The sequence below is a fragment of the Mauremys mutica genome, chromosome 3, assembly GCF_020497125.1.
Source record: "Mauremys mutica isolate MM-2020 ecotype Southern chromosome 3, ASM2049712v1, whole genome shotgun sequence".
Lineage (NCBI taxonomy): Eukaryota > Metazoa > Chordata > Testudines > Geoemydidae > Mauremys > Mauremys mutica.
The window spans coordinates 172,730,345-172,745,703 of NC_059074.1; the positions used below are offsets into that span (position 1 = coordinate 172,730,345).

General features: G+C 43.5%; 1 protein-coding gene across 2 annotated transcripts in view; it reads right to left on the minus strand.

The window, feature by feature from the left end:
* THADA (THADA armadillo repeat containing) overlaps window positions 1-15,359 on the minus strand; it is a 338,022-nt gene that overhangs the window by 211,042 nt on the left and 111,621 nt on the right. For both annotated transcript variants that reach the window (XM_045011459.1, XM_045011458.1), the window contains one exon: window positions 6,313-6,402. In XM_045011459.1, the coding sequence (XP_044867394.1) occupies window positions 6,313-6,402 (90 nt within the window). The remainder of the gene's footprint in view (window positions 1-6,312; window positions 6,403-15,359) is intronic.

Consider the following 15,359-nt stretch of genomic DNA (forward strand, 5'->3'; position numbering starts at 1 on the left):
GTGTTTTTCCCTCAGGCAGCAAATGCACTGCAAATGTCCATCTGTCACTGGGATGGATTCTTTGCAGGAGAGCCAGGCATACCCTTGTCTGGGGGGGGGGCCACCCCACCGGAGTTGGCAGGAGGCAAACCCTTTCTTCTTTTTCTTTTATTTATTTTTATTTTTTTGGCATGGCCAACTGAAAACAAACAAGGTACTAAAAGAAAAAGGCTTCAAGGGAAGCCAAAATTTACAAAACTATAGGGAGTTAACGATCCGTGAACGAATAGCTCTTAGTACTAGCAAGGGCGGTTGAAAAGAAACTGAGGAGGAAATCCATATATGCTGGCTAGCCTCATGGCAGGCGGGGAGCTGCATGTGTGCAGGTGAGATGGAATGTTATTGAAATTTTCCAATCAGCAGCGTAGGGATGCACACACACCTTCAGTGGAGCACCCATAGGGACAATACTCGAAGAAGAATTGTGCTATAAAAATGCTCAGTACTCTGAAAAATCAAGCCCAAAGTGTTTCAAGTGTTTCCCCCTTTTCGGAAAATAGGGAAAATAATACCAGCTAATCTAACAGGGGGTTGGAAAAATAAATTAATTAAAGTTTGTGAGGCACTCAGATACTGTGGCAAGAGCACCACAGCAATGCCTGTGAAGAAATAAACAATTTTGTATTCAGAGCAGGGTTTGAATAGTGTACGGCAAATAAAGCTTGAGTGAATGAGGAAAAAAAGGTCTGTGAAAAAAAATAGTACATGATTGTGTAATTAAAGACATAAATAATAAAGACTACATTTCATGTGGTGGGGGTGGAGCCGAGGGATTCGGAGTGTGGGAGGGGGCTCAGGGCTGGGGCAGAGGGTTGGGTGCAGGGGTGTGAGGGCTCCTGCTGGGAGTGCGGGCTCTAGGGGGTGGGGCCGGGGGTGAGGGGTTTGGGGTGCAGGAGGGTGCTCTGGGGCTACTGCAGGGAGAGGACTCCCCCCAGCGCTCTATTGCCCTGCAGCATCAGGGCTGAGGGGGGGGAAGGCACCTCTCCCCACCGCAGGAGCAGGATAGGCGCCCCTTCTCCAGCCCCAGCAGGTCGGGGCCAGGGCTGGGTCCGAGCTGGGGACGTGTGCCCCAGCTGTGCTTGGGGCCGGGCTGGGCCACATGTGGGGCCAGGCCCAGCCGCCCCAACTGCAGCAGAGTTGGGGCTGGTGGAGGGGTGCCCCAGCTGCTGCAGGTCCCCGAGCAGGTTCCCTGGACACCTGCACAGCACTAAATAGGCTGCTGCACGGCCACGCAGCTTACAGGGAACTTAGATCATAATACATAGTCACAGGGAAGCTGAATTAAAATTGCACAAGCAACCTTAATCGGGCATTTCCTAACTTGTGAGTGCTTCACTTTGCAATCTTAACATTCTTTATCTTAGTTTTTTGGGGCATAATATAAAGTGTTATTTGAATATGAGCATACTGTAATGGTGATAACAAACAAGAGTGTGTAAGGCAATTTGTTATAACAGTTAAGCACTGCGGACTGTTTTCTGACAGCTAGATATTCCTTGTTGTGGTACGCTAAAATCACACTCACTAGAGGATAAAATTGCCCCTACTAGAGGATATGATTTTAATTTTCAGTGGAGCAATGCCAACAGTGATAAACAGTTACAGACTAAAACAAATAGTGCTTTCTTCAACTTCCTTAAAACTCAGTGTATTTCAAAGTGTTCTAAAATAACCACTTATAGCACTATGGAATACGCTCTTGGATTTAGCCCAACTTTAGGCTTCTGCTTCTGACGATATTGGCCTGTAGCTTGTTTATCCAGTGCCTACTTCAGTGGATTCCTGATCTTGTTTGGAATCTCTGAGTGCTACTGCAATACAAATAATAACTATATATGAATTTCAGTAGGACGCAAAGATTCCAATCCAGATCAGGTGTCCAATGAAATAGGCACTGGAAAAACAAGCTGCAGGCCAACATTTTCAAAAGTAGAATCCTAAAGCTGAGCTAAAATCCATGTTTAGACTTCAGTGGGATTTGTCCTTGTAAGTCACTTAGGTGCTTTTGAAAATCCCACCCTTAGTTGCCTAAATATGGATATGGAGTCCAACTTTAGGCTTCTATTTTTAAATATTATTGTTCAACCACACCAGAAGAAATACAGGAGGCAATGGATGTAGTTTAATGAGGCTACAACTTTATTCACTTAAATTATCTGGGAGTACCTAGCAACAACTGTACAGTGCAGAAAGGAGAGGAATTGGCTCCCCTCAGTTCCGGTAATAGGAGCCCCAAACCCTCAGCTCCATTAAAGGGGAATAGGAAAAGGAGGAGGGTCGCCTCCCCAATGTCTTAGATGTAGGAATCCCACACACCCTTTAAGGGATGCTTTCTGTCAAACAACGCCCACAGCAGGTCATGAGGGAACTCAATTCTTTTGCCAAATTCATAGTTGAATGGGTAGGTGCAGCCAGCCAATCCTAGTAAAGAGGGCATCTCCAGGGATGCATAGGATATAAATACCCTCACTCTTGCAGTCAGCAGGAAGGATAATGCAGTGACATTCTCTTGAACTGGCCCCCATCTGCTTCTAGCCCTGCCTGATAATCCTTCTAAACTTTTCCCCTTCTAACACACTACTCTTTTACAACAGTGCCCCTTGAACAGCCACTGAGGGAGAGAAAGGGACAAAGTCTTACTAACAATACATCAACAGAACAGTACCTCTAACTCACTTCCACTCACCCAGGGTGGATAAAAATCAATGATTTCTTTTTTAAAAAAATCAAAAAATCGGATTTTTTAGATAAGTTTTTTCCTCAAAAAGCATTTTATCTAAAGATAGTTTTAATTAAGATACATTATAGCTCAAAGATACCTCATCATGGAATAGGGATTATAAATTCTAATTATATAGTATGAGACAATATATTCATGTAATGTTTAAGAAAAGTTTTGTAAATGAGTTCCAGTAGTTCATGGATTAGGGACCCAATTTTAGAGGGTTCCAGGGGCTTCTGTATAGATTATTTAGGTTAATCTTTCTATCTACACAATGGGACTCAGTGCTCAGTCTGGAAGATACCATCAGAGATGTTTAGTTTTGCAGTTCTCAAACTATGAATTTGTGACTCCAGAAAGAACATGCTTGTTAACAGCAACAATGTTTTTATACAAATAAATAGTATATAGAGGTGAGAAATAACAGACCTCAACCCTACTGTCCCTCTGAAAATTTGTGTACACAGAGTCAATCCCTTACCTCTCTCTAAAAGTACAAAGTTTCAAAAAGTTCAATGAATAGAAGATTGTTGGGGGCAGAATAGATCTGGACAAGGAGAAGTCTGGAGATAAATGTGATAAGGGAGAGACAGGCAGCAGAAACAAAAGTGAAACTGTTTCAGTGGCATATTCCAGAAGTTTTGAGGTCTTTTTGAGTGTAACCTTCATTGATTTGAGATCTACCATACCATTCTCTCACTAGAAGGGAAAACCTATAATGGCAGCAGGCCATGAAAGAGACCCAGTTTGGGAATATTTTAATGAAGTTCCTCTACCTGTGGGTAAGACAGGCATGCGTGCAAAATGCAAACAGTGCAACAAAGAAATGCAAGGCCTGATTACCAGAATGAAACAACATCATGAGAAGTATTCCTTCTCAGGAGGAAGCTGCATTGAAGATGATGACAGGAACATGTCTGAACATGCAGGATCTTCAGGTTGGTAAACTTTTTTATTTCATACTTCTTTCTTAAGGACTGCCTGTCTTCCTTCTGGACTATTCTTGAATTCTCATGTTTGAGCAAAAAATATAGTTGTTACTCTATGGTACTATCATTTTAGATGCAGTTGTGATAAAAAATAAATAGATGAAATAGGCAGATCTTCCTTTTACAATTTCACCTTTAAAGTAGTATTGACTGTCAGTGACTGCAACGAGTTCTACTGCTGTGAATACTGCTCATTCTACTAAACGAGCAGTATGGTAATAATAATTAAATAACTGCATTGACTTATTTTGTTTAGGAGAATCCATCTTCAACATACAGGATTCTGAAGACTATCCACCTTCAAGATCACCATCATTTTCTATAGTTTCAGAATTATTTGCCAATGATAGTGTTTCAGTCACATCCTGTATGTCACACAGCCACAGTATATCACCTGTAGCAAAAAGAAAAAAAAACACTCCATCATCCAGAAACAATCATAGATAAGTTTGAGATGAGAACCAGCAGATTACAAAAAGAGGTAATTGATGAAAAAATTGCCCAGTTTGTTTATACAACAAACTCCTTTCCGTATGATTGAGAACCCACATTCATTAATATGGTTCAGTCATTAAGACCAGGATACAGTCCACACAACAGAGCAGATGTCGCAGGCAAATTGCTGAATAAAGTGTATGAAAGAAAAATTGAGCAGTGTGCAAAAGGTCTAGAAGGTGAAATTCTTAACCTGAGTCTTGATGGGTGGAGCAATGTCCACAATGATCCTGTTGTTTGTGCTTGTGTGACAACAGAAGAAGGGAATGCCTTCCTTAAAGAAACAATTGGTACATCAGGAAATGCACACACAGTAGAATACTTACAAGAAGTAGCAGTAAAAGCTATAACAAACTATGAAAAAAAATTCAAAAGTCTAGTATGCAGGTTGGTCACAGGCAATGCTGCAAATATATCCAAGATGAGAAGAAATTTAGAAGAGAGAGTCCCAAGCTAATAACGTACGGTTGCAGTGCTCACTTGATGCACCTCCTAGCCAAAGACTTCAATGTTCCAGAAATAAAGGCTAATGTTGAAATTGCAAAATACTTCCGTAACAACCACTTTGCAGCAGCTGCTCTTAAAAAAGTGTGAGGAACCAAGCTAACTCTCCCACAAGACGTGTGATGGAACTCAGTAGTGGACTGTTTTAAGCACTAGATCAAGAACTGGCCTAATCTGATGATAGTTTGCGAACAAAATTGTGAAAAAAATAGATGGCACTGTCACAGCCAAAGTTCTCAACATTGGGCTTAAGAGAAATGTTGAACACATGCTGAGTACCCTGAAGCCTATTTTTGTAGCCTTGAATAAAATGCAGGGAAATAGCTGTTTTATTGCTGACACTGTTGAAATTTGAAGAAATAGAGTGAGATCTTAAAAAGAGAAATATGTAATGAAAAAGTTGAATTACAAGCATTAAAAAAATGAAAGGGACAAGCACTATCTCCAGCTCATTTTCTTGCAAATATTCTCAATACTCAGTACGAGGATCAAAACTTAATTGCTGAAGAAGAGGAGTTGGCTATGACATGGACATCCAGCAATCATCCTTCAATAATGCCAACTATAATAAACTTCAGAGCTAAGCGTGAACCATTCAAGAAATACATGTTTGCTGATGATGTTTTAAAGAAAAATCACACCAGTGAAGTGGTGGAAGTCACTTAGGCACTTGGATTCAGAGACTGCTGAAGTGCTAATCTCACTTTTAACAGCAGTAGCTTCTTCTGCCGGTGTAGAAAGAATATTTTCTTCCTTTAGACTAATTCATTCCAAATTGAGAAATCGTTTGGGACCTGAAAAAGCAGGAAAGCTTGTTTTGCTTTTCCAGATTATGAACAAACGGGAAAATGAAGGTGAAGATGACTGAGTTAGCTGCAGAAGCCAATATTTTAAGTTTCTCATGTTGACCTGGCTGACATAGTTGATTTAATTTTTTTTTTAATATTTCATTTAACTATTTTAGTTAAAAACAATTTTAACAGAAACAACCCTGATTTCAAAAAACTTGAATGTTTAACTAAATTCAAAAATTTATATGCTTGTTTTGTTAAAATATTATGCTTGTTGTTGAAGAAAAAATCCAGAATATTTAATGTTGTTGTTTTAGTTAAATAAAACAATTTAAATGTGATGTTCTCCTCCTAATACAGCATGGCAAGAAACTCCTCCAAACATTAGTGATTAACCTGTTGAATGTGAGATAGTTCACCTCCCAGTGACTTCATAAATATCTGCTTCAATTACCTTTGGTAAATGAAATAACCAAACAAGCATTCATTTTCTGATATAGCTGTAAAACTAATATGAAAAAGTTTTAAAAATAGATCACTTAAAAATGTATAGTGTGTTCCTTCTAAAAATGAAACCTACATCTATCTCTGAGTTGTGAAGAATATGTATTAAGGTTATAACAACCAACAAGAATGCACTTTCATGTAGAAATCCATGATTAAATCGAGCCTTCCTGACTAGTGATTTAAATTTGATTTAAATCAAATCCACCTCGCCCTCACCCTTAAATTGCACTGTATTCCGTAGAATTCCACATGCTTATCTTCTTACCTGTCCATAGTCCTGGCTACAACTTCCAGTTGCTGGAGGAGGAAAGGATAAAGGGTTGGAAACCGAGAGAAAAACTCCCTCCCTGTCATTCTGCAAAAGGGACAAAAAAGAATAACAGTTAGTGTTCTATAACAACCTATTCTTCTCAAAATGTTCAATTAGCCAACAAGTGTTCATTTTTTTTATTAATACCTGAGTGTAACCCAAAGTAGTAGCTCACAACAGGATTATAAGACATGGTCGTAAAAATGCCCAAGCCCACTTCAACCCTGACTATAATACAGTTTCTACCATATGCTATTACTAAGGCTAAGATTTTGTCACAGATATTTTTAGTAAAAGTCACGGACAGGTGATGGGCTATAATGAAAAATTCACGGAAGTCTATGACCTGTCCCTGACTTTTACTAAAAATATCTATGATAAATGAGGAGCCTGGGCAACTGCGGGCAGGCTGGGAGCTCCAGGAGCCCCCACCACCCGTGGGAGCTCAGAGCTCAGAGCTCCCCCTCTGCTGGCAGTTCCGAGCTGCAAGGGTCCCCCGCTACCGCCCATGGTGACCAGGAGCTCCAGGAGTCCTCTCTCCCACCCACAGAGGCAGACAGCTCTGGGGGGTTACCCTTGCCACCTGCGGTAGACAGGAGCAGTGGGGGTCCCCCATGCCGCCCAGGGCACCTGGGAGTGGCGGGGGTCCCCGCTGCCATCCGCGGTGGCTGGGAGCTGTGGGGAGTGCACCTGTTGCCGCCAGCTCTTTCCACCTGGGGCCATGGGAGTACCCCACAGCTCCCTGCCTCCACAGGCAGCACGGGACCCTGCCGTTCCCTATGGGTGCTGGCTGAAGTCACAGAGGTCTTTGGAAGTCACAGAATCCGACTTCTGTGACTAAATCGCTTTTACAAGTGAAACTGAAAGCTGCACCATTGGACCGTGGTGGTAAATTTCAGGTCCCATTTTTGCCAGTGTATTTGCAGCCTTATAAGCCTACATAACAACAAGATTCAAAACAGATTTCCAGCACATAAATTAAATAAAATACAGTTTATGCCAATGATCAGCAAAGCTCAACCAATGACCAGACTTAATAAAGCAGCAAAGCTCAAGTTATGGCGCTGAATAAAATCAAACTAAGCATAAGCTTTAACACAGCCTTTTAAACCATTTTATAAACACAGACACCGTCTACCCTGGCCAGGAAACTGTGTTAGCACCTCTGTACAGCAAAAACTGTATTTCATATCTCATAGTAGGAAAGAGACTAATTAGAATATACATTAGACAGATTAAAAGGGGTTCTGAATTTTTTTAAACAATTAACCACTAGAAGAAAAAAGCAGAATTGTAAAACGTTTCTACCACATGATCTACTTAAAAAAAAAAAAAGAAGAAGCAGCGTGAACAAACGTTAGCAAAGCTTCGCTGTAAAGATTCATGCTAGCATCTACGAAATCACAGGGAGGAATTGCAAAAATGAATTCTTAGTGAAAATAAGCAAAAAAAACCACCATGCAAGGAGTAAAATCACCACATGGCAAACATCAGCAAAGCCCCATCCAGTACCCAGCTAACAAAACATGCCTTAGCCACAGGCCATAGAGTAAACACAGCAAAAATGATCCCTAGATGGAAACAAACTTTCAAACGCAAAGGTTCAGGAAAATTTCAGTAGGCACATAAAAAGTATACCAAAATCCCAAACTATCTATAACTACAGGCATATGCAGAGGATTTGCCACAGAATTTTGCTCCAAAGATTTCTTTTTTTTTTTTTAAATTGAGCTTCTAGCCTATATGGTTGTGAAGAAAATCTTCTACATGTGAATCAAGAGTAAACTGAAGTAATGATGGTAATTCAAACGTCAGCATTAACTATTTCACTAATTATTTTAGCAGAAACATCCAACTAATTGCTTAACCCACAATCTCAAACTGCTTCCCAGTTGCCAAAAGCGTCAAAATGTCCCCATACCAAGCTGCCAATTTCTACAGCACGGTTACATATTTTCTGTACAAACTGTGCAGGACACTGACATTTTAAAACACAGTGGCCGTGCAAAACAAATAATATTTAACATAAAATTAAACACACAAGGGATATATTACTGATTACATCATTCTTTTTCCTTTCTTAAATCAATAAAACTTAATCTACTATGAAGATACCATGTAGAATCGCTAAACTACTACAGTGTGATATGCCCAGAATCCAGATGGTCTAGCTACAGGCATAGCTCAGTGGTTTAAGCACTGACCTACTAAACCCAGGCTTGTGAGTTCAATCCTTGAGGAGGCCACTTAGGAATCTGGGGCAAAAATCAGTACTTGGTCCTGCTAGTGAAGACAGGAGGCTGGACTCGATGACCTTTCGAGGTCCCTTCCAGTTCTAGGAGATAAGTATATCTCCTATTATTATTACAGTATTTGGGTCAAACTTGCTGCAGAATATATATAGTCCTTTGGCATAAGCTTAAAAGGTGATTTGGTATAATTAATGAACTAATACCCTCTTCTTATGGATTCATAACAAGCACGCAATCCCTAAAACCAAAGAAATGTTAATACCTATAAACACAAACTAAAAAAAAACAACAACACCAGTATGAAAAAAAAAGTCTGGGACTAAAGAATAGAGAAGTTGGATTAAACTCCAGTCAGCCCACATAAATTAAAATCTATAGAGAAATCCTCCACCTCATTTTAACAGAATCTAAACCAGTGGTTCTCAAACTTTTATGCTGGTGAGCCTCTGAGTGAGACCTCCCCCTTATAAATTAAAAATACTTTTAAAATATATTCAGCGCTATTATAAATGCTGGAAGCGAAGTGGGGTTGGGAAATGGAGGCTGACAGCTCACGACCCCCCATGTAATAACCATGCGACCCCGAGGGGTCATGACACCCAGTTTGAGAACCTCTGATCTAACCTATCACACCCTATATGTACATCAATACAAATTCAGAGACTTTGGATTCCTTGCAGAGGAGATAAACACATTATATAATCAATTTTAGAATATTTATGGCAAATATGACATTTTGAAACAAAAATGTCAACAAGAGAGGTCTTAACATCAAATCTACTGCTATTTTTCCACCTTTACCCCTCAAATAAAAATTTCTCTCTGAAATCTGACTTCTTGGAAACAGAAGACGATTGTGAAGTATTATTTCCAGCCATGCATTACATTGTCTGGAATGATAAGAAACTGGAGGTATGGCTAGAAAGCCAAGCAAATTCAAACCGAAACCACTGTAACCAGTTCCTGGAGGCTTGTTTACATTATAGCAGTACTGTAAGAGTTTTTACACTGTATTGCATTTTCATTTTAATATACCAAATTCAGGCACCAAGTAATAATAGACAGAATTCCCAAGCAGATGTTACCAAGACAGCCACGCGTCTAAGGTGTGAAAAATTCTATTTACTCTCAAAAATAAAAAATAATTTTTCTCTTAGAAAAAGTGGAAATTTTCAAAGAGAGGGCAGTATGGTTACTGTTATCAAGGGTTAACCCCTGAAACATCTAATGGGAAACACCTTCAGATGTAGTATCTACATTCTTTCTATTAAAACGACTAAGGGCTTGGCTACACTTACAAATTTGCAGCGCTGCAGCAGGGTGTGAAAACACACCCTCTCCAGCGCTGCAAATTGCGGCGCTGCAAAGCGCCAGTGTGGTCAAAGCCCCAGCGCTGGGAGCGCGGCTCCCAGCGCTGTACGTTATTCCCCACAGGGAGGTGGAGTACGGACAGCGCTGGGAAAGCTTTCTCCCAGCGCTGGCGCTTTGACTACACTTAGCGCTTCAAAGCGCTGCCGCGGCAGCGCTTTGAAGTGTAAGTGTAGCCAAAGCCTAAATGTCCTCTCTAGATTTCTGATGACTGCATAAAAAGAATGACGTGTGCCTTCTTCATATCCGGAAGGATTTATAACCATATACAAATAGTTTGCAAATGTGTCTGCAAAGGACAGAAGTCTTGAAAATACTAGAGTGAAACAGAGAATTTTTGGTGAACGGGGGCATAAATATTCAAAGTTTTGCTGGGGTTTTTGTTTTTGTTTTGTTTTTAAGAAGATATGCATTTTTTTTCTTAAAGTAGCAGCAGTCCTGGGGCTCTAAAAATGTAGCATCACCCAATAGTGACTGGCACTATCAAGATAACTGCATCTATTTTAGGTACCCACAAGAACTGTCTTGATTTTACCTGCAGCTCTCATTGATCTCAATGGGCATTTTGGGTGCTGAGCACCTCAAAAGAAAAAATTACAAGCAGCTAGTTAAGTCAAGAGTTTGTTCATGTCACGATAGGCCCATTTTAACATACAAAATAACTCAGTGACCAAATATGAAATCAAAATTAAGCACTAAGAATGAAAGTTCCTAGAACATTAAACTTAAAGTGCTCAATATACAGTATATGTAAATTTTATGCAGTTTCTTGATATTCAGATGATAAAAAAAATCAAAAGGTAATTGCCACTGAATTGGGCTAGTTACATAACCTGTCTCTCAGTTTGCTGCCCGGATCTTGTATGAGGGGAGGAAAGGATCTATTCAAAACCTACTTGCTACTTGTCAAGTATTTGCAGAAAACATGTCTAAAGGCAGTGAGAGGAAGTGCTTACTCCTGCCTCTGAGCAGGTGGAGATGTAATTTCATTACAGCTGGAGATGTAATTTCCACCTCTGGCAGACATACCCGAGCTAATTTGGATATAGAAACATAGCTGCTGCAGCGGGGGAGGGGTGGGAGCAGGGGGGACTAGCTGCCTGAGGGTATGTCTACACTACGAAATATATCAAATTTATAGAAGTCGATTTTTTAGAAATCGATTTTACACAGTCAATTGTGTGTGTCCCCACTTAAGACCATTAAGATAATTAACTCGGTGGAGTGCGTCCACAGTACCGAGGCTAGCATCGACTTCCGGAGCGTTGCACTGCGTTAGCTATCCCACAGTTCTCGCAGTCTCCGCCGCCCACTGGAATTCTGGGTTGAGATCCAATGTCTGATGGGACAAAAACACTGTCGCAGGTGGTTCTGGGTACATGTCGTCAGGCCCTCCCTCCTTCCCTCCTTCCATGAAAGCAATGGCAGACAATCGTTTTGCGCCTTTTTTCCTGGGTTACCTGTGCAGATGCCATACCACGGCAAGCATGGAGCCCCCTCAGCTCACCGTCACCGTACGTCTCCTCGGTGCTGGCAGACATGGTACTGCATTGCTACACAGCAGCAGCTCATTGCATTTTGGCAGCAGACGGTGCATTATAATTGGTAGCCATCGTCATCGTCTCCTGGGTGCTCTTTTAGCCGACCTCAGTGAGGTCAGTCAGGGATGCCTGGGCAGACATGGGAGTGACTTCAGGTCATTCTCTTTTTAAGTTTCATCTCCTGGAGATTCAGTCCTGCCTGCAGTCGTACTGCACTGTCTTCTAGCGAGCAGCCAGGAGACGACGATAGCTAGCAATCGTACTGCACCATCTTCTGGCGAGCAGCCAGGAGACGACGATGGCTAGCAGTCATACTGCACCGTCTGTTAAGATGTATAAGAGAGATGGAGTGGATCAAAACAAGAAAGACACCAGATTTGTTTTGTATTCATTTGCTCCCCACTCCCTCCCTCCGTGAAATCAACGGCCGACAATCGTTTCGGTGAGGTCTGTCAGGAGCACCTTGAAAAGTTTAATGGAGATTCAGTCCTGCCTGGAATAGTGGGGGGAGGGATAGCTCATTGTTTTGAGCATTGGCCTGCTACACCCAGGGTTTTGAGTTCAATCCTTGAGGAGGCCATTGTGTGTGACAGTTGTGTGTGTTTCTCCTTGATGCAAACCCACGGCCCTTGTTGATTTTAATTCCCTGTAAGCCATGTCGTCAGTTGACCCTCCCTCAGCACTGCTGCAGGTCCCTGTTATGCCCTTCGTGCCCTTGGAGATTTTTTCAAATGTTTGGGCATTTCGTCTTTTGGAACAGAGTTCTGATAGCACGGATTCATCTCCCCATACAGCAATCAGATCCAGTACCTCCTGTTCGGTCCATGCTGGAGCTCTTTTGCGATTCTAGGACTCCATCATGGTCACCTCTGCTGATGAGATCTGCACTCACCTGCAGATTGCCATGCTGGCCAAACAGGAAATGAGATTCAAAAGTTCGCAGACCTTTTTCTGTCTCCCTGGCCAGTGCATCTGAGTTGAGAGCGCTGTCCAGAGCGGTCACAATGGAACACTCTGGGATAGCTCTCGGAGGCCAATACCGTCGAATTGCGACCACACTACCCCAAATTCAACCCGGCAAGGTCGATTTCAGCACTAATCTCCTTGTCGGGGGAGGAGTATAGAAATTGATTTTAAGAGCACTTTAAGTCGAAAAAACGGCTTCATCGTGTGGACAGGTGCAGAGTTAAATTGATGTAACACTGCTAAATTCAACCTAAACTCGTAGGGTAGACCAGGGCTGAGCATGTGCCTAGTGTTTCAGATGGGATTGTACTCTGATGACTAAATCCTCCTGCTGCTCATGCCACCATGGCAACACTTCTAGTTTTAGCAAACTAGCTTGAGAGGTAGCACAGCTTTGGCTACCCAAATGGAAATTACACCTCCAGCTCCAGTGTAAACACACCCTAAGCAACAACTTTGGCTGCTTCCCATTCCAGTGCATAGAGGAAACAACATAGTACAGCACACTAGTGGAGATGTTGCAAACAAAAGTGAATTGTACAAAGATGAGGCTGTGCAAGTAGAAGAGAGGGTTACTTACTTACTGTAGGTTCTTTAAGATGTGTGGTTCTTATCTGGATTCCAAATGTGGGTGCACATACATGCCATGCACTGGAGCCAGAACTGATCATAGTAGTGCCCGTTGTCCCACACATGTGCTGTGCATCGACTGTGTGGCGCATCAGAGGCTTTAAGATGCCATGCGGGTTGATGCCGCTCCAGTTCCCTCTTATCAAGCAGGTGCAGAGCCCAGAGCAGAGGTGATGGAGGGCAGGACTGGAATCTAGATAGGGACCACACATCTCAAAGAACCTCCAGTTACAGTAAGTAACCTTCTCTTCTTCTTTGAGTGATGGTCCCTATGTAGATTCCAAACATGGGAGAGTAGCAAGCAGTACTCAAGTGTGGTAGCGGGTGGAAGGGCTCTCCAGGAGTCACAGTCTAGAGGATAGTGCATCCAAGAGTTGCATCCACCACCCCGGCAGGGGCATAGTGTGTGGTAAAGGTATGGATGAAGGACCAAATGGCTGCCCGGCAAATGTCTTGCCATGGGATGTCTGCAATGAAAGCTGATGTGGCGGCATGAACCCGCGGGGGAGAGGAGAACACCTGAGAGAGTGTAACAGTCCTCAGTGCAGTGGGAGATCCAGTGGAAGAGACATTGTGAGGCAAGAGCGCATCCTTAACAGCGGTCAGCGATGGCAAGGAAGAGATGAGGGGAGATGCGAAAGTCACGTGTACACTGGAGGTAAAAGGTAGCACTCGGCAGACATCGAAGGACTGCAGCATGCGCTCCCTGGAGGAGGCATGCAGTTTAGGGTAGGGGTTCTTAAACTTCATTGCACTGCAACCCCCTTCTGACAACAAAAATTACTTCACAACCCCAGGAGGGGGGACCGAAGCTTGAGCCCACCTATGCCCCACTGCCCCGGGTAGGGGAGCCAAAGCCTGAGCTCCACCACTCTAGGCAGGGGGGCCAAAGCTGAAATTCCAGGGCTTCAGCCCCAGGCAGGGGGCCTGCAACCAGAGCCTGGCTGCCCAGGGCTGAAGCTCTTGGGCTCTGGCTTCAGCACTGGGTTGTGGGGCTTGGGCTTCAGCCTCAAACTCCAGCAAGTCTAAGCCAGCCCTGGCGACCCCATTCAAAAGGGGTCGCAACCCACATTGGGATCCCGACCCACAGATTGAGAACCGTTGGGTTAGAAGGTGGGTAAGTGTATGCACTGGTTGAGGTGGATCAGGGAGACCACTTTGGGAAGGAATTTGGTGTGAAGGAGTAGGGAGAGCTGGTCATGGTGGAAGATGGTAAAGGGCAGTTCCACCATCATTTGTGCCAGTTCACTGACCAAGAAAATCACCTTCATAGAGAGGTGAGCGAGAGAGCAGGTTTCCAGGGGTTCAAAGGATGGCCTAGTGAGGAAGGAGAGGACAAGGCTGAGGTCCCTGGAGGGGATAAGCTTCCGCACCGAGGGAAAAGCGTTGAGGAGACCATGGAGGAAGCGGGCGGTAGTCAGGTGAGTGAAAACAAGAAACCTGTCTACAGTGGGAAGGGAGACACGGAGCACCACGAGATGGATACAAACAGAGGAATGTGAAAGGCCCGAGCGACAGAGATGGAGAAGGTAATCCAGGACAATAGGAATGGAGTCAGAGTCCAAGGAATAGCTGCAGCAATGTGCTCAGGCGCTGAAGCAGTGCCACTTACCGTGGTAGCAAGCCCTGGTAGACAGGTGCCTACTGTGCATGAGGACGTCACGTACAGGAGCGGAACACACTGCCATCTATCCACGAGCCCCATCCAAATACCAGGCTGTGAGGTGAAGAGGACTGGGGTTGGAGTGCCGGAGGTGGCTGTGGGCTTGTGTGAGATCAGGGAAGAGGGGAAGGTGAATTGGGGGACAAGCAGAGAGATGAAGGAGGTCTGGGAAGTAATAATGGCTAAGCCAAGCGGGGGCCAAAAGGAGAACCGTCGTCCGATCCCACCGAATTCTGCACAGGACCTGAGGGAGTAGGGGAATGGGTAGAAGGCATAACAGAGCTTGTTGGTCCAAGGAATCAGAAGGGTGTCTCCCCGAGAGCCTGAACTGAGGGCTCCCCTGGAGCAGAAGAGAGCAAGTTTATGGTTGGTCACCATGGTGAAGAGGTCCTATTGAGATGTACCCCACTGGAGAAAGATGGAGCGGAGCTTGGGATCATGGAGTTCCCAGTCGTGATTGACATGGAAGGAGGAGCGACTGAGCTGCTCCACAAGGGAGTTGCTCGCGCCGGGAAGATGTACAGCATGGAAGGTGATGTCATTCTGGAGACACCAGTTCCAAAGGAGGATGACTTCTGCACA